Raw genomic sequence first — 26,102 nt, forward strand, 5'->3', positions numbered from 1 at the left:
CAGTGATTCAGCCACATTTTCATATCTGGAACAAAAATGAAAAAAAAAAACATTTTCACATCAACCATCATCGTCAATACATGTGAAAGAAACAACCTGAAGAGCAGAAAACGTTCATGAGAAGCTGATGTCCTTCTTTAAAAACCCGTAAGGAAAAAACATACAGTTTGTTAATCTCTTGCAAATATTTAACATACCGTGATAGCATATGAAAATAAAAAACATGGTCTTTGAATAGTTCCAGGACAAACTGTGGTCACACCTAAATATTCAGGAGCACACATGGTCAAATTTGTAATTTCCATTTTGGTCAAATGCTGCCCTGAAGTCTTTGAATCAACCCAACTGTCAGAATAGACGTCAGCTAAGTAAGTTTATGCAAAACCTCATATACTGTAAGTGCAACCTTGGTGTTTCTTTGTGTTGGAACTTTATTTTTCTTAAGGTTCAGTTTTCATTTTTTTCTTTGTGCTTTTATTCTGGATAGGGTTCAGAAAAAATCATAGTTTGGCTTAAAAATACATGTTCTGGTTGTCACAAACATGTCTGATGATTGTCCATCTTCCCGTGAAAAACAGCCAGATAATAACAAATCAAATCAATGGAGGCCGCACTGAGGAATGGATCCATTTGGGTTCTTTGGGTCCTTTGGGTCCTTTGACCTGTGAGTTGCGAGTTGTGGCCTCCGTGGATTTGGATTGGAATTCGATCTGGATTGGGATTAAGGGAGTTTGGAGGCGAGGTGGACCAACAGTGTCGGTGTATCTGTGGTTTGCAACAAAAGGTCACCAGCTTGTAGCCAACTGGCATTAAAACAACAAACCTGTGAGCTTCATGCCAAATTTCAAAGGGTGAGGGAGGTTTGATTTAACTCAAGTCTCCAAGTAAAAGAATCTGTCTGAACTCATTATGGTCCATCTGTTGTTGTCATGTGTGTTGCAGTGGATGCCTCTTTGTCTTGGCGGTATGTTTAGGTCTTCTTACGGTCTGGATTTTGTCTTTCATTCTATAATGATTCTTGATCTCTATGGACTCTGGAGGAGAATCTCTCCTCTGTCTAATTTAGCCATGATCTCGGCTTTTTCTCTCATGGTTATGAGGTACTGAACTCGCTGCTTCCAGCCTGGTTTGCCCTCAGATTTCTCTTCCTCAACCAGCATGTCGATGTACTCTGGAGTGGAGAGCGGATCTGGATTCAGTGCGATCTCTTTGAGTCTCTTTAAACACTTGGCAGAGCTCTCCATCAGTTTCTCCACCTCAGTCTGCACATGATCGTATTCAGCCCTCAGTTTGTCGATCAGTGCCTGAACAAGTGTCTCAGCTTCTGAGGCTTCCAGGTACTTTTCTTTCAGCTTTTTCACAGTTTGTTTTTCCTGAACTTCCTCATACTCCCATTTGTACTTCTGATTGTAATGTACATCCCAGTGACATTTGCCTGGACACTTTTTACAGTGTCCATTTGGTGCCATTGCAGAACACTTTCTTTTGTCTGCATCATTGGGTATTCCACAGGGAAAGTGGCAGGTGTAATGACACTGCTGACAGTTGGTGAGGTAAAATCCAGAATGTGAAATGGTGACTTTTACAGGCTTCGTGACAGTGACGTAAAACTCAAAGTTTTCATTCCTGCTGATGTCTGCTTCGTGCTCCTTCAGTTTCTCACTTGTCTCTTTTATCTCCTCAAGCTTGGCTAACCCAAGTTTAACCTGCCTCTGCAGATTTTCAACTGCATCCTCGAGCTCCTGTCTCTCTCTGAGCACCTCCACAGTTAATGTCAAGCTTTTAGTTTCAATCACATTCAAAGCATCAAAGAACTTCTTCATGCTTCTTGTTCCCATGTTCCAAAACATCTGACCGAAGCCTCCATCTTCATCCTCCTCCCTCATGCTGCCTGCTGCAGATGATTTGTTGTCTGCAAACAACGCTGAGTTGTTGAATTTTAAGTGAAGTGGCAGCCCGTCTTCTGTTTTAGGACACGGGACACCTGAAGCTCTGATCGCCTCTAGAACTGGTGGACGCTGGCCGTCTGCAAATGTCACCAGAACTCTGATGTTTTCTGCCACATCTTTGCCAAAGATTGAGAGCACAGAGTCAAACACATATTTCTGTGATGGTGTGAGTCGAGCTAAAGCCGCCTGAGCTACGAAACACACAGCATCAATGTCACTGACATCCTGGTTCGAAGAGAAGAGATCACGCAGCTGTTCTGTGATCTGTTTGTCTCTTTCTTTGCCTTTCACATCTCCAAATCCTGGAGTGTCAACGATGGTCAGTGAGTATCTTATTTTCGACCCCTCCTGGTGGTTGATCTTGTACACAGTGACTTCAGACGTCTGGCTTTCAGCTTGTGATTTCAATTGATCCTCATCAACTAACTTAAACCGATATGAATCCTCCCATTCAACACCCAGAATGTAATTGATCATCCCATTGATGAGAGTTGATTTTCCAGCTCCAGTTGCTCCGAGAACCATGATGGTGCGATTATGTTTGGTGGACTCATTCCCAAAACTGAAACACCTGCCCCCTGTGACTCTCATCGTCTCTTCTACCAGGGGAACTTTATAAACTGGGAGAGGACCTGGCTGATTTTCCAGCAGTTTGCTGTTTTCTTTAACAACATCTGCCAGTCGTTTTCCAGCTGTGGTTTTAATGGAACCAGTGACTTCATTGGCTGGTCCAACACCTACTGAGGTCACTGCTCTGCATCTGAACTTGTACTCTGTGTTTGGACTCAGATCGCTCACTGTGACTTCTTCAGCTCCTGCTGCCGTCTTTTCTTTCCATCCATCCTGTCCACTGACACAGTACTCAACAGAGTAGGAGGTGATGTTCTCTGCTCCAAACTCTGCTGGACAAATCTTCAGCGTCACACTGTTGTGGTTTATGTCTGTGACTGTTAATGTTTCAGGTTTTGAAGGAGGTTCAAAGTTCTCATTAACAGAGAAGCCGTCTTTATAGAGTACGATGCTTGAACCTTTCTGTGACTCGTCTGTTGAACCAACTGCCAAGAACTTAATGTTCTTGTTCTCCTTGTTGGCCTCTGCAAAGTCACTGAAGAGTTTTGCTTTACTCCTCATTGTATCTGTTGCTTCTCTTGAGGCGTACCACTGTTCCTTCTCTACATCATGAGTACGAGACTCTTCAGTATCGTCTGTTTTGGGTGTTTGTTTCAAGTAGTTTGATAAAGTTGAGAGGTACTTTTCATCACTTCCCGGTGAGGGGAAAACAAAACACACAGCATGATCTGCACTGAGACTTTCCTTATAAAGGTCTGTTGGAGATGAGACAATCTTAGTGTTTTTCATATTGCTGGTCAGGGAGTTTAAGATGCATGTTTCTCTCTCGTTACGGTCCAACCACTGATTCAGGTTTTTACTGTTGAAAGGAGAAGAACGTCTCTGCTCCTGGATCTCTTTGAGCACAGCGTCCTCTTCCTCTTCTCCTCTCCGGATTGCTGGAAGTTTCTTGGCCAAGTTTTGTTGGAATTCCTTCTTGAACTTGGAGCACATGTCTTTAAAGGTTTTAATCTTTTTGCCACTTCCTGGACCCTGCTGTGCAGCAGCTCTCAGTGCATCATTACACCTCATTTGTGCCTCCCTCAGGTCCTCCAGGACAGCCTGCATTTCATCAATGCACACAGAACTTTCCTCATGCGCAAGTTTTGCAGCAGAAGAATCAAAACTTATCAGTGGCATCAGCCAGACCTTCACCGGTATGGCGTTTTCTCCGTTGGCTCCCAGCAATTTCGGCAGACTTTGGTAGACTTGTATTGCATCCTGAAAGGACACGGGAGTTTTATCTAGTAAGAAGTCTCCGTGGAAGTTGCAGGAGAATTTATCATCTCTTTGTTTGTCTTTGTCTTTTATATTCAGGGAACCTTTACCCGCAATAAGGGGAATCTTTGTGATGATCTCCGTCAGTCGGCCCTCACACTGTTGTTGACTTTCACCATTGGACACCTCACGGTCAAAGACAAAGTAGGCTTTAGCTCCATAAAGGATACCTGTGACTACATGTGTTGCTAATCCTTTTTCAAATATTTCGGGATGCTTTACGTTGCATTTTCCAAGATGATCCATCGACAGTTCCTGGAACTTTGTGTAAGCTTCATATTCCAGTGTGACTCTGGCCTGGTTTTTGTAAGTCTTATAATCATGCAGGTATTTAGCAGATCCTTCAACAGATATGAGTCCACAGAATAAACTCGCCTTCACAGATCCTTCAACATTCAGAGCTGAACATTTGTCCTGAATTGATTCAGATGCATCTATTTTCACACCATTGTAGTTTTGTGGTCTTTCTCCAACATGTTTAACCAGATCATCGTGGTCCCATAACGTCATGCCTGCAGACGACAAGGAGAAAAAGCATCAGAAGCATCAGCATCAACATTATGCTTGAGTATCATCACACACTCAGTGATCTGCTCTTCAGGCCTCTGTTCCAGCTGATGTTCAACAAAACCCAAGACCCAACTTAACATATCATATATACAAATATTTCCTTTGTTTCTGGAGTAAACAACACAGTAAAACAGCACCTTTACTAAAAGTTTGAAGGTGTAACAGACCACATGTCGAAGCCCTACAGTATCACTAGAGTAACAGCTAACAGCTGCTCACTATCGTCTTTGCTGCAGCCAGAGATTTGATAGAACCGCTCAGTCTTGCTGTCAGTTTTGCCTCGTGGCCGCTCTCAGGTCCTCCACTGTAGCATACAGTTCCAAACAGCAAAAGACGACTTTTATAAAAGAGACGTCTGTAAAAACTGTTACAGTCTGAGTTACAGACTGAAGTCAAGTGTTTGTTGTTTTTTAAGAATCCACCCAACACGACCAAATTAAAACAGGCTCTGTGTTTGTCTAAAACAGTCGAGACTATAAGTTATTTTACGATACCCAACTAGATAACGTGCCACAACAAAAAAACAATGTGAGTACTTTAACAGATTACTTTATAACAAGCTACCCCAACACTGAACATAGCCGCTAACTGTTGCTAACTGTAGCTGCTATAAGCTACTAAGCCCAGTAACTGAATGATCCTATAGACTGACTTTGTGCCAGCTGGGGGCTCGGAGCACCGGAGGCTAGCTGGTTAGCATGCTAACTGAAAAAAAATCCCTGCAACCTAATACAGAGATTAAAACTATTATTTATGCTCATCCTGTTGATAATTTTAGTTTCTTCATATTGTTTTATATGCCGGCTCTGACACATTACACCTCTAACTTATTGATACACATTTAAATGACTTAACTTTATAATTCCAGAACTGCTAGCTAGTCGACCCAGATGGACTTAAAACTGTCCTGATGACTGACATAAGGAGACTTAAAGTGGTCACGATGACATTAGTTCGCTGTTATCAGAGGATGTTAAGATGAACTGTGTGAACATTATCCAGTGTTGAGTTAATGAGTACATTCGTATTGCCAAACCCTTCATGTTTTCTGCTCACATATATCATTTAGTCATTTATGTTAAGCTCGCTAATTTACAAATTTATACTGTGTATTCAGTATTTTCTGATGTTTAAGGTGGGTGTACTGTGAAGATTTTGGTAAGAAACTCTAACCAGAAGAGAAAAACTGATAATCAAACTGAATAAACAACAAACTGTCGTCAGTACAAAACTGTTTCATACGTTTTTTACTGGACTCTTCCAAGTCGCTGCCTTCCTCCAGACAGAAACACATCGACTGTCTTCATGAATCAGGAGCTAAGTTCACTGTGCAGCCACAGTTGACTAGACATTTCTGCGTGTTGAGCTCTGATGAATTCATTAGTGAAACTGTTGCCTCCTTACCAGGGATGAATTTCTCACTGCGGCAGTCGTACAGCATCCCGAGGTTGAAGGGCCGACCGAGCGCTGGCATCTCGATCGTCCTGTTGGCTTCGGAGTCCATCGCTCGACCTGAACTAAGAGAACAGACGACAGCAGTAGACAGCGTGTGAGCTCACGTCTCTCTTTCTGTTATTCATCTTTCACCAGCTGCACAAACATTCACATTCTTAATTTGTATTCTCAAAATGGAAACGTGGAACTAGCGGAATCAACCATTTTGTCCTGATGTACTTGAAATAATATAATAATATTTCAACTGTAAGAAAACTCAAACACAATATCATCACTATTTCAGTCTTATTGCTGATGTTTTGGGGTCAGCGTCGACCCGAAGCACAAATGTCCTTCAGAGGGAGACTTTTTACTCTGATACTCTGAGTCCATGTCAGAGCCTGAACTCTGTTACTGTACTGGAGGAAACAAACTGGATCAGTATCTGTAGTACCTGAACTTCACCTGGAGGAAACAGTGTGCAGTAAATTATGCATTTTGTCTCATGTTGTTACACTTGTGACCACCAAAGCTTCATTCAAGTACTTTGTGCTCAGTTTCCGTCAGTTGTTCTTTTTCCTGTGTTTAATCTTCATTTGAATGAGACGAGAAGTTCTAACCTGTTTTGTTTACATCAGAGAGGTTTGAACAGGAAGTCTGAGCCGAGCTGGGTTAGAGGCAGAAATAAGTGCTGCGATCCTGAAGGTCTGAGTGACTTCCTTCTCCGTGACTTCCAGGAAGAAGTCACACATATTAACTTCTTATTATTAAGCGACTGAGCTGTTTACTTGAAAGTCTGGTTGATGCTATTTTCACTTTGAATCAGGTGGCAAGTTGTTTCTGTGTGTTCTTGGGTTTAAAAAACATCATGAAGTCACAGTTGAGAATGTGATATCTCAGAAACACCTTAACAAATGGACTCAAGAATGCACTGATTAGATTTTGGTAGTCAAAGGTTAAAGGTCAAGGTCACTGTGACCTCACAAAATTGGCCGTTAAATAACAACATTTTACACGTCAGCATCTTTGCCGGCATTGAAAAGACGTCCAGTGGAGCCAGACTGAAAGTCCACTTCCAACGTTCATTAGTGACGTCCTTACAGGGCTCAAAGTTAAAGTTTTTATAAAGTAATGTTAGACATCTTTTCAAGTTTCAAGTTTATGTCATCCAGATGTTCCTCCATGCAGCAAAAGCTGCAGGTTGGGTTTGAACTCGTGGCCTCAGCACGACACATGCACATGACCAGGAGAGATATTCACCAGCTTTATTCAAACCTGTGTCTTTGTTCAGGCAGGTTAATGTTAAAATGTTGGATGACTAAAACATGTTGTTGAATAAAGCTGATGAATATCTCTGCTAGTAAAGATACTGAGGCCTGATGTTCAAATCCCCTGTGCAGTTTTTGCTGTATGAAGTAAAATGTGTCCGTAATAAAAACTTTAATTTTGAACCACAAGAAGTTCTTTAGACATCAGTGACTGAAGTTTAAAAGATGTCTTACATTACTGCAGAGGCATGTTACTGCTTTACTTGAGTCAAACAGTCTGAAGTGTGAATAAACGTCCTGTGAAGTCAAACAGCACACAGACGAAGCACAGACTGTAGCAGCTGGTCCTGAACTCAATTAGCCACAATTACATTTTTTACCACAACTTTGATCAACACATGAGACTAAAATGAAGTATTTCCCCTAAAATATGTGAACGTGAGCTGACGACAGAGCAATTAAAAATCCACCCACATGCAAACAACAGCTGGTGAACTTTATATCTTCCAACACATGAAAACACACAGAGTTATAATCCGTATCAGTGCCATGATGTAAGACGCAGGTCAGAGGTCAGTAGGTGAAACTGTGCAACAGGATGTTTAAAACAAGAAAAACACATTTCAACTGTGTTAATCAGACTGTGTTCTGAACTGATCTGAGTTCAGTTAAAGTTAAACGTGTCTGAGATCGACAACAAACACACGAAGAGTCAAACTGAGCTGCAGTTAAAATGTTCAGCAGCACATCGACAGAGAGAAAACACAGAAGAGATCAGTGTGTTCAGAAACTTACCGCTCAGAGACGTGAGGGCGAGCTGCTCTGCTGCCTCTGCAGCTGCTTTATAAGGACCACACACACACACACACACACACACACACACACACACACACACACACACACACACACACACACACACACACACACACACACTGGGCATGGCTTCTCCTCAGTGAGAGAATCACTGTCAGCAGCCTTCAGATGGAGTCGAGTCAACATGTTGCATCTTCTCACCCGACGTGTCTGAACTCTGACGCTGTACACGTGTTTTTATTCTGTTATTAAAAGGCAGAGAACATGAGAGGCGTACCGTCTCTGATGTTTTAGTGTGTGTGTGTATATGTATATATCACTTTACAGTAGCTATCATAGCAATACAATAAGCAATTACATATTATTTGAAAATGGCAAATGTATGTTTAATTACACTTTAGTTAGTAGTTATTTCACTGTTAACAAGCAATGAGATACTTTATAAATTATTCATTAGTGACTGTTTATTGGAAAGTTGAGTTCATGTTCATGATACTTAAATGTAAATGTTAATAGATACTGTGTAGTTCATTTATGAACATTATTTGATGCGAACAAATTGATACTGATGTTTTTAACCTCTGGGATTGTTTAATAGTTATTATAAAGTGTTAATTTTAGCAAATAAGTTGAATAAATATAAGTTGAAACTTCTTCTGTCCTGTCAGACTGCAGAGATTTATACTGAAGTTACTTCAGTCGCCTCCACATGTCACCTGAGCGTGCTCGGTGACGGCCAATCACAGCAGCTGCTGATGGAAGGCACAACTGTTTGATGTAAAGAAGAAATAAACTTTTTTGTTGGAGTTTCTAACAAAGGAAGCAGACAGCAGGCGGCCCCGCTGAGTTAGAGAGGCCGAGACAACAACACTTTGATAATATTACACAGGAACATTTGCTCTCCTCAAAGATCAGGCAGGGTTAGTTTATGACCGGAGACCCGGATCAACTGGAACAGAACCAGCCTGAATGACTCGACACCGAGTGAGACCGTCAGTCTGAAACCAGCCCTGTGAACCTGAAAGTACCAGACAGATCACTACCTGCACCGTCACTGATAACAGCTTTAAAGTTCAAGGTGTGCTAGAGTTTGATATCCGTCATTAAAGAGTTGAGAACGGTTTGACGGCAGAACTCTGTCCACCTCTGGACCTGAAGGTTGAATTATTAACAAGGTTAAATTATTAAACAAGCAGTAAAGAAAACATTGAGACATTTCACTCCCTCATTAAATGTTTATGGGGGCGTGTTAACAAAAAGCTGCTTCATCTGTAAATCTGTCAGATAGAGAACAAAACTATCATCCATCATAAATATGAAATTAAATCAGCTCTGCAGAGATAGTGATGAAACTTTTCTTATGAATAAAATCCTCAGAAATGCTGCTTCAAGTAAATAATCCAAAGCTCCTCGTAAAGTAAAGTAAAGAAAGTATTTTTAATCAAAGAATTTATCTAAAGATCAGCCCAGAAATATAATACCAAGAATTCACCGTAGTTTCTCTTTTTTTCTGCCAACAGAAGAATATTTGTTTCCTAAACTCTCAGACAAAAAGAAACAACCAAGACGAGTGACGGGAACAGAAATGTCAGAAACATCATTAATCACTCATGTAGGTGCAAAGTTTTTAATTATGATAACAACAATAACTTTAATCATATAGCACCTTTCATACAACGATTCAGCCCAAAGTGACGAATAAAACAGGACAGAAAATGTTGCAATGACAGGTTGAGACAAGCAAAATATAAAAATAAAAAGTATTGATAAAAAATAATTTAAAAGACATGATGCAAATGGACTCAGAAACAAAATTAATCCAAACAGACAAATTTCCATGAGTCAGTTTGAAGTGGTTCAGAGATTAAAGGGCAATAAAGCACCAATAAAAATCAGATTAATAAAACGTGTACTGGATATTTAAAGGTGCACTATGCAACTCTGTTTACAGAGACAGAGCTTTGGATCTAAGGAACAGCTGACTGCAGATCCACATCAGAGCAAAACAGGCTCGAATTATGAATTAAAGTCAGGTGAGAACAAAACGAGCACATGGAGAAAAACAGGAGTCCAAGAAGACACAGAACAGTGGAACCTAAATCTATAACAGCATGTGCACTGCATGTCTTCTGTCTGGTTGTGTGTGTTTTGGGGGTGTTTCCTTCAGAAATAATCTGCGGTCCACTCTGAACCGGGCTGATTTCCCAGAAATCCCATGACCCGCAGAACCACCTGCAGAACCACCTGCAGTCCTTCCTGTCAGGATACTGGATATTAATACAGTTGATGTTTCCATTAAAACATATACGACACAGTTCTGATCCACCTTTTTCTGTCCACGACAAGCAAGAAATTCCAGAAGTCTGATATAAACTGAGCAGCTTTCATCTGAAATCTAAGAATGATACGACACAGAACCTCTAAACCAGCCGAGCCGCTGGAACAGAACATCACGTACAAAGTGTTCAGGGAAAACTAGACTTTGCACGCTGGTTAGAAATAATCGGAGGGTGTCGGTGAGGCAGCAGCTGCACCTTCAGTCCAGAGGTGGACAGAGTTCTGTGGCCTGGTGTCTCAGGAGTCTTCATGGTTGTTCTGATGTGGATCAGTCCTCAGCTGACCTCAGCTCTCATACAGAAACCAGTCAGTGTCTCTCAATGGCGGATATCAAACTCTAGCACACCTTGAACTTTAAAGCTGTTATCAGTGACGGTGCAGGTAGTGATCTGTCTGTTACTTTCAGGTTCACAGGGCTGGTTTCAGACTGACGGTCTCACTCGGTGTCGAGTCATTCAGGCTGGTTCTGTTCCAGTTGATCCGGGTCTCCGGTCATAAACTAACCCTGCCTGATCTTTGAGGAGAGCAAATGTTCCTGTGTAATATTATCAAAGTGTTGTTGTCTCGGCCTCTCTAACTCAGCGGGGCCGCCTGCTGTCTGCTTCCTTTGTTAGAAACTCCAACAAAAAAGTTTATTTCTTCTTTACATCAAACAGTTGTGCCTTCCATCAGCAGCTGCTGTGATTGGCCGTCACCGAGCACGCTCAGGTTACTTTTCCTTCATCAGTCTTGTCTTTACATTTTGCTCCATCAAAAATAAGAAATAAGAAACAGAGTCAGGACGGTGAAACCTTCACTGAGATGCACAATCTGCTCAGTATTTCTGTAAATGTTGACTCCTGTGCCAAAATAAACTCGTCTGTCACAATCTTTGTCTTTTCATCTAATTGAACCAACTTGGTGTCAAACTTTTTGTCGGATTGTTTCTTTTTTTTCCACTAGAAAGTTTTTATGTTCATGTTCAGATGTTACAAAAACTGAGGCGACTTTGGTGTAAATCTCTGCAGTAGAAGAACAACAACACTAACAAATATGGACAATTTCAACTTAAATTTACTTATTCAAACTTATTTTTTGTTGAAAGTCTTATTAACACTTTATACTAACTATCAAACAATCCTAAAGGTTAAAAACATCAGTATTAATTTGTCTGATGGCACCAGAGTTCATAAATGAACTGCACAGTATTTATTAACATTTACTGATGTTTAGAGCTTTAAAACACAAGAAGCTGATCGACTGAAGGCTGCTGACAGTGATTCTCTCACTGAGAGACGGTGAACACAGTGACGGACTGAAGCCATGCCCAGTGTGTGTGTGTGTGTGTGTGTGTGTGTGTGTGTGTGTGTGTGTGTGTGTGTGTGGTCCTTATAAAGCAGCTGCAGAGGCAGCAGAGCAGCTCGCCCTCACGTCTCTGAGCGGTAAGTTTCTGAACACACTGATCTCTTCTGTGTTTTCTCTCTGTCGATGTGCTGCTGAACATTTTAACTGCAGCTCAGTTTGACTCTTCGTGTGTTTGTTGTCGATCTCAGACACGTTTAACTTTAACTGAACTCAGATCAGTTCAGAACACAGTCTGATTAACACAGTTGAAATGTGTTTTTCTTGTTTTAAACATCCTGTTGCACAGAAACATCATGTGAGTTGATTCTTTAACTTCATCGGAGAGGTTGTGACTGTTTGTTTGTCTGTTTGTCAGCAGGACTAAACAAAAACTACTGAGCAGATTTGTATTAAATCTGATCTGAAGGCGTCTCAGTCCAGAACAGACTTCATTAACTTCTGCTGCTGATCAGATAAAGTGACGATCCAGGAGCTTTATTTCTCACTTTATTTCTCACTTCCTTTAACATTGTCATATTGGCCGTTTTTCAACACCTCAGGGAATAATGCCTGAATCTGGAAAGAACTTTTTTTTAAATTTAAATGAAGTTTATTCAGGCGGCTGGTATCTATGACAGAGGGGATTCTTGCAGCGTATGCGCTCTGGTCTGTAATATTCTAGTTGTGGCTTTTGGACGTGATTTTGAAAACCAGCCTCAGTTTTAATTAAATTATTTCTTCTGATTTGTTCAGGTGGTCGATGACCGGCAGTGCTCGCCTTCACTCTGAAACAGTGACGTTCATTCACATTTCTTCTCTCTGCACATCGAGACCATCAGACTCTCCAACTCGACCAGCTGGAAGTAAGAAAATAAATAAAAGTTACACATCAGAGTTGAGTTTATTTTAACAGCAGAACAGAATATTCACATCACTTAAATGTTGTCACAATACAGGAATTTCTATATTTGGTACAATACCTGGAAATATAGAGATATTTGATACATACATATAATTTAGATTTTTTGACGGCTGATATTTCATTCAGTCATCATCAGTTTTTGTCAGTGTCTTATTTGCGATGAGCCCAAATAAGCTCATGTGGTCGTGTTCTCGGTATCAGTCACTGTTATCTGTAACTGCTCGTAAAATATGTGAAGACGCGGCCTGACAGACTTCCTGCGTCTGACTTGACAACTTGAAACTTTGTTTTCATGACTGAATAAACTGAATAAACTGACCGTAAAGGACAACACACTTTATACTGTTTTACTTTGTTTATATGTGGCGGACCCTGCCACCCCTCGAGCTTCTGGGACATTATTTTCCAGCTCGTTTATTCACTTATCGAAAAATTTGTATTACAATCTAAAGAAATCATCTAATTATAAAAAATCATCTAAATATAAAAGGACAGCGTAGTAAATCTAAATATATTATTAAAAGTCTAAAACAGTGATGATGATTTCTGTGTTTGTCTCTTTTTGATTTTGCTTACAGTCACAATATTATGACAATAATTCAGAGCACATCAGTTCCATGTTAACTAAAACATAAAAACCATGTCTGGTTTTTGTTGTGAATACATTTAGTAACTCTTGATATTTTTGGACTGTTATAGTAAATGCTTGTCCATCAGCCAGCTCCCTCTTAAAGGACCTTTGTGTGCAACAAACAAAGAAAAGTGCAACAAACTGGTATTAAATATATAAAGTGGAAAAGCTAATTCGTGCTGTTGAACTGCACTGAATAACTGAAAGGTATTTAACTCCAGGGTTTTACCAGCATGTTAAAAACTTTAAAATAACTACATTAATAGTAATAATAGTTATTAATGAAAATACGAAAATAAAAGAAATATATATTTTAAAGATGCATAGGTTATATTCACCTAATTATATTACAGAAATATTGCTGTTATAATCTACAAAAGCCAATATCTGGCATTTCTAACAGAAAACTAGACAAATCAAAAAGACAACGAAGGTTGAAAATGGGTTTATACTTCAGGGATTAATGATTTAAAACAATGGGGGTTTTATTTCCCGCCTTACGGACATGATACATTAGGAAACGCAGCTTCTACGTCACAATATGGTGACCGAGAACAAAATACAGCAACTTGTAATTGTGTGTGTTTTATTCTATTGTGTGTCAGAAGTTATCACCAGTAACACACCTGTACTGAGCGCTGCAGTGTTCGTGTTGAGTGGACCAAACCACTTTAAGCTGAGTGGGGAACCATTGTTTGAGTCTATAATTGGCACAAGTGTTTACAGTTCTGTTTTACCGGGTTGGGGCGGGTCTGGATCCCCACAGTGATGTATGTGTGTGCCTAATTGCTGACAACACACACACACACCTTCACACACAGACTCCAGCAAAATGTCTCCAGTATAAAGTGCCAACATCCCTCCACTGTTTCCTGTTTCCTGTATTCTAGTTATTTTTTTTTGTTCAGCATTCGTTTGTCCTCATCCTGTCATGTCTTGTGATGTCATGTCTTGTGATGTCATGTCTTGTGATGTCATGTCTTGTGTCTCAGTTGTTATGTCTGGCATCACTAAATAAAAATGTTAAAAAGTAAATTCTTATGCAGCTGTTTAAAGATAAATAACAGGCTGAACAGAAGGAGAAACGTGAGCTAACAAGCTTTCGTCTGTTTATTTCAGGCCAGGCTGAGTTATGGGCTCTGCAGACAGCAACACGATAGAGGTGGCGGCACTCGGCCGACCTTTCAGCCTCGGGATGCTGTACGACTGCCGCAGGGATCTACTCATTCCTGGTAAGGAGGCAGCTGTTGAACACTGAATTAATCAGAGCTGAACAACAACTAAATCTTTCATGGCTACTAGGAAGATGGTTCAGCATCATTGTTTTCATTGACTTTGCGTAGCTGAGGTGGTCTGCAAATCCAGACTACACTGCACTGTGTTCTGGTCCGCAGTCAGACGCTGGACACTGAACTCAGGTATATTCCTGTTTGAATCCAGAGACAGCTCTACATGGCGCCAAATGGCTGCAACTTTGTTTGGATGGGTGGTTGGTGTCAAGTATCATCCACATGAATGCCAGGACACAAAATTTCTCCAGAAGAAAATTGCATTGTGAAGAGAAGCTCATTATAATTTACTCTCAGGGGTTTTATTGTTATGGCTGTAAACAGAGGAAGTTGATGACGTGGTTTGAGGTTATGAAGTGTTACAGTCACTGTTTACAAGTCTAGTATTCAGTAGCAGGTTTCAGGAGTGAGACTGAGATAAGTGCTGATGGTTTTAAATCAGACATGGGATTTAAAGAGGTGTTTTGTTTTTCATGGTATTCAATACAACAATTTAATTGCTGTTGTTCACACTTAAAGAAGCTGAGAGTTTGTTCCTCTCCTCTTCTTTGCAGGTATGACTTTGTGGGGTCATGATGATCTGGTACAGTATATAAGAGAAAGGCGACAGCACTACAGCGCTTTCGAGATTGTTGCATCTGAATCTATTGAGGACAAAACCTCAGCACTAGATGTAAGTGCATCCCTCAAGGCAAGTTTCCTCTCTGGCAACGTCGAAGTTGGAGGAGCGGCCAAATATCTAAGTCATGATAAGAAATCGAAAACAGAGGCCACAGTGACACTGAAGTATGAAGCAACCACAAAGTTCGAGCAGCTATCGATGGATCACCTGGGGACAAATAATTTGAGGTATCTGGATGATTTTGAGCAAGGGAAAGCGACACACGTAGTCACAGGTATCCTTTATGGAGCAAAAGCTTTCTTTGTCTTTAACAGCGATGTGTCTAACGATGAAAACTGTCAAGAAGTTGAGGGCAAGTTGAAAGTGATGATCAATAAAATTCCCAGCATTAGTATAGATGGTGAGGGTTCCCTGCAAATGAAGACTGAAGAGAAAAAATCAGTTGAGAAATTCTCCTGTAAGTTCCACGGAGACTTCTTACTTGATAAAACTCCCTCATCCTTTCAGGATGCAGTACAAGTCTACCAAAGTCTGTCAAAATTGCTGGGAGCCAACGGAGAAAACGCCGTACCAGTGAAGGTTTGGCTGCTGCCACTGATTCAGCTGCAAACTTCTGCAACAACAGTTGTGCGTGAAGTAGGTCCTATGTTCATAGATGAAATGCAGGCTGTCCTGGAGGACCTGAAGGAGGTGGAAATGAGGTGCAATGATGCACTGAAAACTGCTGCACAGCAGTTCTCAGAAATTGGCAGAAAGATTAAAACCTTTAAAGACATGTGCTCTGGGTTCAAGCTGGAATTTCAACGAAACTTGGCAAAGAAACTTCCAGCGATCCGAGGAGGAGAAGAAGAAGAGAAAGATGTGCTTCATGAGATCTGGAAGAAGAGACATTCTTCCCCTTTCAAAAGCAAAGACCTGAATGAGTGGATGGACTTTAAAGAACGAGAAATTTACACCTTGAAGTCTTTCACGAGCATGATGAAAAACACCAAGATCATCCCATCTCAGTCAGATGTGTACAAGGAAATTCTCAGTGCAGATCATGCTGTGTGTTTTTTTTTCACATCACTGGGAAGTGATGAACCGTACCTGTCAGCTTTATCAGAGTACTTAGGACAAAAACCCAAACCAGACGAAGCTCGAGGGTCTCCTGCTCACAATGTAGAGAAGGAACAGTGGTACGCCTCAAGAGAAGTAACAGATAAAATGAGAAAAAAAGCAAAACTCTTCAGTGACTTTGCAGAGGCCAACAAGGAGAACAAGAACATTAAGTTCTTGGCAGTTGGTTCAACAGACGAGTCACAGAAAGGTTCAAGCATCTACCTTTATAAAGACGGCTTCTCTGTTAATGAGAACTTTGAACCTCCTTCAAAACCTGAAACATTAACAGTCAGAGACATAAACCACAACAGTGTGACGCTGAAGATTTGTCCAGCAGAGTTTGGAGCAGAGAACATCACCTCCTACTCTGTTGAGTACTGTGTCAGTGGACAGGATGGATGGAAAGAAAAGACGGCAGCAGGAGCTGAAGAAGTCACAGTGAGCGATCTGAGTCCAAACACAGAGTACAAGTTCAGATGCAGAGCAGTGACCTCAGTAGGTGTTGGACCAGCCAATGAAGTCACTGGTTCCATTAAAACTTCACCTTGCAGCCCTCCTGGAGAACCTCAAGATGAACCAGACGCGAGTGAAAGACCAGAACCTGATACGCCTGAAGAAGAAATGTTAACGATGACTGACAGTGGTTCCATTAAAACTTCACCATGCAGCCCTCCTGGAGAACCACAAGATGAACCAAACTCAAGTGAGAGTCCAGAACCTGATGATGGGTTCAGCGTTCAAGACAATGCGTCAGATACGGAAGAGTTCAGAGAGGAAGAGTTGATGTCATGGAGATCATTACAACTGTGAGGCTGAGTTAATTGATATGGACCGTGGTTGTTACATTTTTTGGTAAACACCTTTCGTGCCTCAGTTTGCATCCATCCTCACTAGATTTGGCACATGGCATACTTAGATGAGCCAAAACAAAACTTGCATATTCACTTTTTGTCTGTAATTGACTTTCAAATTTTGAGGATGTGGCCTGATGCACTTTCTGAATCTGGCTGAAACAAAGTTTGGGAAGCTTGTGCAGCAAGTTCAGCTGCATTATGTGGAAAATTTAATATAATTCTACAACCAGGGGGGAATACAGTACTAATATAATATATTTCTTCAATTCTGTTGCTTTTTAAGGAGCACTTTGTAGTTTTGTGCACAAATGTTAATGAGAAGAGATCTTTATCGACTGATTTTATTCTGCCTAAAAAAAACTAAATAAACAAACTCTCTTTGTTCGCAAGACTGAACAAACTAAATAAACAAACATAAAGCATAGACAGAAAACACAATTTCATACTATATGTGGCGGACCCTGCCACCTATCTAGTTTCAAACAGCCTCCTGGGACCTTATTCTCCTCTGAAAACAGCTTGTTTGATGGAGAATATACATATTTCTGAGTTTGTATTATTACCGTAGTTATATTATACATTGAACAACCTGAGATTGCATTGTTTCTCCATGACTACCTTGTGCCCCTTTTAGAAGATGTAACTTGGTGCACAAGTTTTCCATGAATAAATGTGCATGATCTTAAAACATCTTACAAATGGCACCACCTTGTGGCCATTGATAAAAAAAAACACCATCTCTGTAAAACATGATTTAATTAACACCAACTCTGGGTGGTACCATCAGACAAACCTACAGGTGAATGTGATGTAATTCACCTCTCAGTGGCAATAGATCACAAATCCAATTTAATCCTATCAAATCTCTCTTAATGCAGAATTTTACAAAATGTTGATATTTGACTTGATCACTGCAAGCGACGCCAGCAAATGTAACAATCACACACATTTTCTTCTAACATGCAAAGATTCAAAGGATGAAGGTTTTTATTTTTTTACTTATTTGTGGAAAACAATTTTTTAGTTTTTGGGTCACAGTCAGACGACACCTGGTGGTGTACTCACCATATGGGGACCCACTGACATTGTGGGGACATGATAGATTTTACTGTCTACTTTTCATTTGAGATGTTGTTTTATGGTTTAGATTAGAGATTTAAATACAAATCTTTATGTTGGAAGAAAAAAAACTGAACTTATTTAAGCAGTTGACCACTTTACTGATTATGTTTGATTGGAACTTTTAATAAAAGATTATTTAGTTTTTTTTTAAATTTGCTCTCATGCAATCATTTACTCTGAGTGCATGTTTAATTATATCAGCAGTGTCATAACTTTCTGACTGTTAAAATGTATCGAACAAATGTAATTATTTCAGATACAGATGCATTTCATATATTTGAGTACTTGTTCAACACTGATGAACTAATGATAAGTTTATTATTCATTTAAAGTGTAAAGACATAAAGAGAATATATAACTCTCGTTTGACCAGTCGCATCAAAAGTTTGTTTTGTGATTTTTTCTTAACTATATAAATGTGATGAAACTAAATTTTCTTGACTGACTGTCATTTTAAATCCTTTGTTTGATAAATTACAACACTTTTACAAAAGTGTTACCTCTCACATTTCCCATCATGCTCCAGGTATCTGACGTCAGTTTCTTCACTTGAACTTTTGGTAACATGATACTTGCAGGAAATGTTTTTTTGTTTATGCTTCTTTATGTATATTCTAAAAATGTATGTTTCACTTTCATCAAGTTACTGCCAAATGTTTAAAAATTGCGTTAATTTACAATAATATGTGTGTATATGTTTCTTCTATCCCTCAACAATTAGTGACAGGACAGACAGAAAGTAAACTGATTTAATAAGGTCATGATAAACGTGGGGTCGGTGGGGTTTGGAGAAGAAATCTCTTTAGCATTGTTTAAATATCTAAAAATAAAATACAATATTGAACCTTTTATTGGTAAACAGTCTATGAATCAGTGGATGAATTTCATTCCTAAACTTGCTTATCTGGGATTTCTTCTGGAGTTTTGGTATTTAAACTTGTACATTAGTTTAAAATATCACCTTCATACCAGGTTCATTAAAAAGAGGTTCCACTACTTAGATTCAAGTTAAGATGCTTGATCGAGCATTAATAATAGTTGTTGTGTTTGCTTTTAACCAACATAAAAATATTGAATATTGAACCAATTTTTGTCAAACAGTCTTCTCAGTGTTGTATTTGTTTATTTTAGTTTTCATAAAACCATCAGAAGTTTTGGTATTTCAACATTTTACATTTAATTACACTAAATATTAGTGTTAGAAAATCACCTTCATGTCTCTTCGTTAAAACTGACACCAACACTCATTTTCAGTTAACTTCAGCAGGGAAACATGAAATACAGTAAAACACCATAAGAACAGAAAACATACAGCACTACATGGCAGCAACATGAACAAAATGTTATCAAGTTAACATCTTTATACAGAATATTCAACTCAGGGGACTTTGAATATACAGTTTTCTGAAGGTAATTTTTACCTGAATATGTGTTTTAAAGGTAACCATGCATTAAAAATTAATCAACTCATGTTCTTGTTGAAAAAAGGTCTCTTCAACAACATTCGAATCCACCACAAACAAAATTCCCAGGAGAGCTGAGTTCGGCAGCGTCTTCAACAAACTTTAATGTTCCTCTGAAAAATGAAGAGCAGAACTTCAGATGTGTCGTGACCTTTTAATGTTTGAGATCTTCGGCTCGACAGTCGGGAGAGTCGACGCTCGGCACCACGTGGATCGGGTCACAGAGCTCCACCTCCTCAGGGCTGATTTGGATTTGAATGTTCCTATCAGGTTGCTGCAACAGAAGATGAATTTTCTTTAGAAGTTTCATCACATTTCATCACATCTGAACAACCACAATTTCCATATTCTCATTTGATCTATTTGTTATCTATTGATGTCTGGGACTGACCAGTGTGCGGGGCAGTGGCTCTTTGTTAAAATATGTTTGACAGGCATCTGGACGACAGTGAACGACGGACCAGAACACAGCGAACAAGAGGCCCGCCATGGTGATGACAGTCAGGGTCACAGTGGTCGGCTTCTTCCAGGCAGCGTCTGGAGCTGCAGCACAATCATGAATTATTGTCATTTCTGTGAACCAAGACTCCAACGTTCCTTTAGCTAATGATAAAATCAACAAACTGGATCATTTGGCTTTTACAGCAAATAGAAGAGATAAGGTCACTTCTTATTTGTTTATTATCTGACCAAGTAAGTTTTCATAAAGAAGGAATTGGTTTTGGTCTGTTGGTGCATAACAACAAACAATACTGACATTAAATAGAGATGATAAATATAGAATAGACAATAACACAAAAATAGAGAGAATTGGATTTATTTTTGGTCGGGTCACTATTGTAAAGTGAAAAGAAGAATAAAAGTCATTTTGGAAGCTGTGGACATGGAATATTCTGACTTTCAACTTCAGGGGAGCTGGTATTTTTGGGGTGAGGACAATTTTGTTAGGACATATTTTATGTAAATAAAGGTTGTTACAAATAAAAAAAATAAGGTATATAAGTGTGTGTGTGTGTGTGTGTGTGTGTGTGTGTGTGTGTGTATGTGTGTACCTGTGATGGACACACACTGGGTGGCAGTGCTGCTGCTGTGGATCTGTGAGTTCAGGACCGTCTGAGCTCTGATGCAGTACTCTGCTCCTTCCTGCAGGGCGGCGACAGGAAGCATCGTCTGCTCAGCTGACAACATGTAGATAGAAGGCTGAAGGAGTCGGAGAGAAGGAGGGAGGGATACACAGGTGTGACAATATGTTTTCCTACTGTGTTATGCAGGAAGGAGGGATGATTGGAATTACATGTGTGGAGGGAAGAACTGGAAAGAGACAACAAGTTAAGAATAAAGGAAAGAAAGAAGAGGAAGAAGCTAGACAATAAGCAAGTAGGGCAGCAGCGGGATAATTAAAAGATAGTTAGAAACCTGGATGAACAGAACAAAAGAAGGAAATAAAGATGTGAAGTAAACTCTGACCTGCTGCTCGTCGCCTTTCTTCCACACCGTCACGCTGACGACAGCAGGATGAGGAAGCTTGTTGAACGACACCTGAAGGACGTCGCCCACCGCCGTCACCACCATCTCCGGCACTGTCAGCACCGCTGCCAGCACAAGATTCAGAGAGTCCGTCATTCATTCATACGTAAAGACGCTTAAAAACTCAAATTCTGAGCCATTGACTGACAGGAGGAGATCTCAGAGATGACTTTGTAACTTCTGGGATTAAAAATGGATTTATCTTCACTCCTGTTTATCAACCTGACTGCAGCAGTGATCTGGAGCTGACCTCCACTGTTGTGTGTTTATTTTCTGTAATATCGACTGTTGACTGGAGCTGGAGGGGAAATGGACTTTACTTCATGAACGCAACATTACAGAGAGCTCAACCTCTAAGTCAGAGGTTGAGCTGAATTCAAACACCTCCCTCAGCTCGCACAGTGAAGCAATCTGACACTCACTCCAGTGATGTAAACATCCAAAAACAACCTTGTTAGCGTCTTACTGTCTCTGCGGTTGAAAGGTGGGCTGAGGTCGGTCCAGGGCGACAGTGTGGACCCGCACTGCGCTCTGACGTGGAGGTTGTAGTCGGAGTCGGAGCCCAGGTCAAAGGTCAGATCACAGTGAGTGTGACGAGTCTGCTGGCACTGGGGAGCGTCCACCCAGCTGCCGTTCAAGACCGACAGCTCAAACTCCCTGAAGGAGAAAAAACACACGGGCCATGTTGTTGTTTCAGTCAACATATTTTCATGCACTTTGTGAAGCATGGTTGTGTTAAAGGTTGATGGAAATAACTAAACAAAACTTCACTTTTGTGGAAATACAGTTTTTACTCTGACTCTTGTGAGATTAAAAGCAAGAATCCAGCACAGAGTGAGTTGATATATGATATTTTAATCTGGAAAGTGTTGACACAACTGACCGACTGACCTGCCTTCAACAGTGAACGCTGCTCACACCACAGGAGTGTTAGTAAGACTTCAAAACAACCGCAGGAATGTTCCCGAGAATTAATTAGAGCTTGTTCTGTGTGACTGACAGCTGATGTAATGCAGACTGAATGTGAAAACAAAGAACTGGAGCAACTCTGAGGTTCATCATCACAGACACACCTGCTCATTAATCAGACAGGTGTGCCTTTAATTACTTTGTTATTATCCAGTCAGATTAGTCAGTCATTTCATTTCACCTGTCAGTCAGCTGCTCTGACACCTGAGCAAACCTTTTTATTGTCAACAAAGTTTATTGTTTTACTGTCACAACAAATATCATGATTAAAGTTGGCATTAACATAATTCATAATGTATTTACAGTTTGACCTTTATCTTTTGCATAACTGGCAAAAAAAAAAAACCAAAAAACCCCAAAATGCTGATCTCATCTTCTGAGGATAATTTCTTGTTTTCTCAATTTTCGAGGAACAACGAGGAACTTTCAGTCTTTTTCGACTGTAGCGCCCCCTTTGGACAAAAGCAGTGTGACACCAGTAGCTGCTGCTGTAAAGATATCTGCATTTGTTTTGGAAGCGAGTGACAGAGAGACCGCAGGATGGATCGTGATGAGGTGATGGATCTGAATGTTATTTTAGATGTGATACATGCGATCAGACCCGAGCACAGGCGTGAATAATAACTGTATAAAAACATCTCTGATGGTTTCGTTTGCTGTTACAGGTCACTGATAATCATCAGAGGAATCAGAGACTGTTTCACTCAGAAGTTCCTCGTGGTCACTTTAATATTAAACTAACTATATTTAGATTTATGGCCTTGAACTAAAGCTTTCACTTTATAAACTCGGACTCTGTAAGTAAACACTTACAGACTCTCTGAAAGTCTCTCTGCACTGACTGAAAAACCTAATAACATGTTGGTCAGTGTCTCAACACTGAAAGCTGTGACGGATGACTCACCCCTGGAACTGGACGGAGTAAAGGACTGTCGTGTTGCAGGGTGACTGCAGCGGACGCCACTTCAGCACGTGAGTCAAGTCAACAGACTCCATGGAAACTCCGCTGGGAGCCGACAGCATCCGAACGTCTGGAGACACAATGTCTGAAATCAGACCTACAGATATGCAGACACAGAGGGGAGGATGAGGAGGCAGCAGGGGTTTCCTTCAGGCTTAAATCTGTTTTCTCATCAGGAGGAAGCAGGATTTAAAGTCCTGTGGTTGAATGCTTCTTGCTGAGATGCACTCTGGGAGTTGTAGTTACTAACAGACACAGGAGCAAACGAGGCTTAGGTTTCTTTTTATACCAGTTTCTGTGGTTTGAATATGAATAAATGCTATTTTCTGTATGCAGAACAGAGTGCTGTCAGCCACATGTGTGTCCCTAACAGATGCACTCGTTAACGTTAATGTCTAAACAAACAAAATAAACAAACTCTATTTGTTTACATGACTGAATAAACAAACAGACCTTAAAGGAAAACACAGTTCATACTGTTTTGCTTTGTTTATATGTGGCGGACCCTGCCACCTGTCTAGCCTCAAACCTTATTTTCCTCAGAGAACAGCTAGTTTATTAGTTATGAAAAAAAAAAAGTTTGAACTGTTACCTAAGTAATATTCTAAAGTTTGTAAAAATCCAAGTTTGATTTTGAAATGACCTGATCACAGGTCACACCTGAACGTGTTCTCACTCCCCATCATTACGAGATAATAATCTGTATTTATACAAAGATCATTGTCATGATAATTATCATAATTAACACTGACATGAACAACTCGATTATCACTGCGTAATCATAGCGAAGGTTGATTTAAACTAAAGATGTAACCAGAACACAATTTCATGAAAACAAAACAGCTCTCAATGAAAATCATCTTGAATTTACACTTTTCTTATCCTGTTTGTCTGCAGATGAATCAGGTCGTGATCAGGATGATGGGTCAGCATTGTCGCTCTCAACAACCCTGGCTGGTGGATCGGACACACCCAATCCAAAACCTGTTTCTGTATCAGCAGAGAGTGAAAGTGAACTCACGGTTTGGGAAGTCCAGCAGAACCATCATCGTCGTCACCAGCAGATTCGTTGTGCTTCTCAGCCTCATGACAACAATGTTCCTCTCCAGGACAGAAGGACAGAGAGACCCGGTCACATCAGGTCCACATCCTGCCAGTGACCTGCATGGAAACTGATCCGGACCACAGCATATAATCCAGAGTACTGTCCGAAAATCCCTCAAAAACAAAAGCTAGATTCTCCTTTTAGTTTCTCATGCAGAGCTCATCTCTCGATCCTTCAGCTCATCCAAGAGGAGAATAAAAGCTTTAAATCTACTGTGAACGTCACATTAAAGTCCCGTTTAATCCAGAACTTGAAGCTTCTCTTGGAGTTTATTCCGTCCTTGAAACTTTGGCGTCTAAGAAAGCAGAAGCCATGTGCGTGTTGCTGCAGTCAGAGAAAAGCTGGTGTGTCTGGATGCTGCGGTTGGATTCTGGGCCACAGAGCCGGCTGGACTCGTTTTTCAGCTCCGTCACTGACAGCCGAAATTTACAGCTTGAACTGAACTCACCGGATCAGCTGCTAGAACAGTGACGGGTTACAGAGCTGCTGTTGGTATGTGAGGCTGGTTCTTCTTCACAGCCTGATCAGAATCAAGGGATCACTGTTCCTGCTACATTATCTCAAATACAGTATAAACACATATCCATCTATCTATATATCAGCAGCAGGTTTCTCCTGCATCATGTGGCTCCATCAGTGACATCAAACCTAAAAACACAACAGAGAAGGAATCAGATTATCAGAACCACGTCCATCTACATGTTGAAAGAGTTTTTACACAAATTTGCCTCGTTGAATAAACAAATACAACATGAAATTTCAACAGAAGTCGTCACAGTGACACATTTATTTAAACAGAATAAGAGATAAATAAAGAAAATTACCTGAATTAATGTGAAGTGACACTCTAACTAAACACATTCTGGTTTATTTTCACGTTCTGCATCATGCAGTGGAGCCGTGTGAGCTGAGGTGTGAAGGTTTACCTGCTTCCATCACGGCGACTAATAACATTTGTTTTCTGAAAGGTTTTCATACCGTTAAACTTTCCCCAAATGTTCCTGCAGTGTTCGTTTCACCACAAGCTGATTACAAATCACAGTGCAGAGATAAAATGGAGCCACAAATCGTTTTCCACCACAAGGCGGCCGCGCTGCTGCAGCGACTGTCCAACTCACATTAACATTTCACGATGCTATTATATCAATTTTAATCCTCATGCAACTTGTCATGAAAATGACTCAGACCACATTTAGTACACAAAATGTTCTAGGTGAAAATACAAAACATATTTAACATAATATTATTTTCATATTATAATTATCATATTATTAATATTCATTTTCTGGATTTTAACCCTTTAAATACCAGTTTGTTTACATGATGCAACTGTTTTTGTTTTTTTGATTAATGAAAACACAGAACATGATATTCTCTGTATGCTTAATATACAGTTTTTGAGTGTTTTTTTGTATTAAATGCATCTTTTATCAGTTGCATGAGCAGTTTAGATGTATTATTATGAGGCGGAGCCCCCTGTAGGACACAAGGGGAACAGCATGTATTTGGCTTCGACTCCCACAAACTCCACCTCTCTTCAGATACGGAAAAAATAAATATTTCTAAGCATCAAAACTCTGAGTTTTAATTTCTTCTCTGGAATGTTTCTTCTATTAAATATCACCAGGATGCCTTATTACTGTTCACCCTGATGGGTGGATTTCTCCTTTAACCACTTAAACATCCACATGTGTTGTGAAAAGAAAGATATTTGTTCTTCTCATGTTTGACTGGTGAAAACATTTTGACCTGTTGTGCTTCATTCCACTCATGTTGTGCTCTTGTCTCACAGTGTTTCTGCTTCAGGACAGAGAGAGTGTGAAGTGTTGGACTTTGGACTTTCATGACGATCAAACATTAACTGTCTCTGACCATAAAGCTATAAAACACTGACCCACTCTCACAACCTGCCACCCGCCTCGTCTTTGTCGCTGCTTGTTTCTTTGCCTGAAACC

The 26,102-nt window shown here is 40.2% G+C and overlaps 3 protein-coding genes across 3 annotated transcripts; 1 reads left to right on the plus strand and 2 right to left on the minus strand.

Moving 5' to 3' along the window:
- Nucleotides 1-1,022: 1,022 nt before the first annotated feature.
- LOC119010644 lies at nt 1,023-8,103 on the minus strand. The gene is made up of 3 exons (XM_037082957.1): nt 7,904-8,103; nt 5,811-5,923; nt 1,023-4,348 (listed from the first exon to the last, which is right to left on the minus strand). The coding sequence occupies exons 2-3, from the start codon at nt 5,908-5,910 to the stop codon at nt 1,026-1,028; spliced, it is 3,423 nt and encodes a 1,140-aa protein (XP_036938852.1). The 5' UTR covers nt 5,911-5,923; nt 7,904-8,103; the 3' UTR covers nt 1,023-1,025.
- A 3,525-nt stretch (nt 8,104-11,628) lies between these two features.
- On the plus strand, nt 11,629-18,802 carry LOC119010650 (neoverrucotoxin subunit beta-like). The gene is made up of 4 exons (XM_037082983.1): nt 11,629-11,679; nt 12,335-12,444; nt 14,254-14,366; nt 14,978-18,802. Exons 3-4 carry the CDS (start codon nt 14,267-14,269, stop codon nt 16,954-16,956), a joined length of 2,079 nt encoding a protein of 692 aa, XP_036938878.1. The 5' UTR covers nt 11,629-11,679; nt 12,335-12,444; nt 14,254-14,266; the 3' UTR covers nt 16,957-18,802.
- A 156-nt stretch (nt 18,803-18,958) lies between these two features.
- On the minus strand, nt 18,959-24,188 carry crfb16 (cytokine receptor family member B16). The gene is made up of 7 exons (XM_037083030.1): nt 24,064-24,188; nt 22,986-23,139; nt 21,579-21,769; nt 21,053-21,177; nt 20,638-20,785; nt 19,977-20,128; nt 18,959-19,859 (listed from the first exon to the last, which is right to left on the minus strand). Exons 1-7 carry the CDS (start codon nt 24,128-24,130, stop codon nt 19,740-19,742), a joined length of 957 nt encoding a protein of 318 aa, XP_036938925.1. The 5' UTR covers nt 24,131-24,188; the 3' UTR covers nt 18,959-19,739.
- Between the last annotated feature and the right edge of the window lie 1,914 nt (nt 24,189-26,102).

This window comes from Acanthopagrus latus, chromosome 21 (genome assembly GCF_904848185.1).
Source record: "Acanthopagrus latus isolate v.2019 chromosome 21, fAcaLat1.1, whole genome shotgun sequence".
NCBI lineage: Eukaryota > Metazoa > Chordata > Actinopteri > Spariformes > Sparidae > Acanthopagrus > Acanthopagrus latus.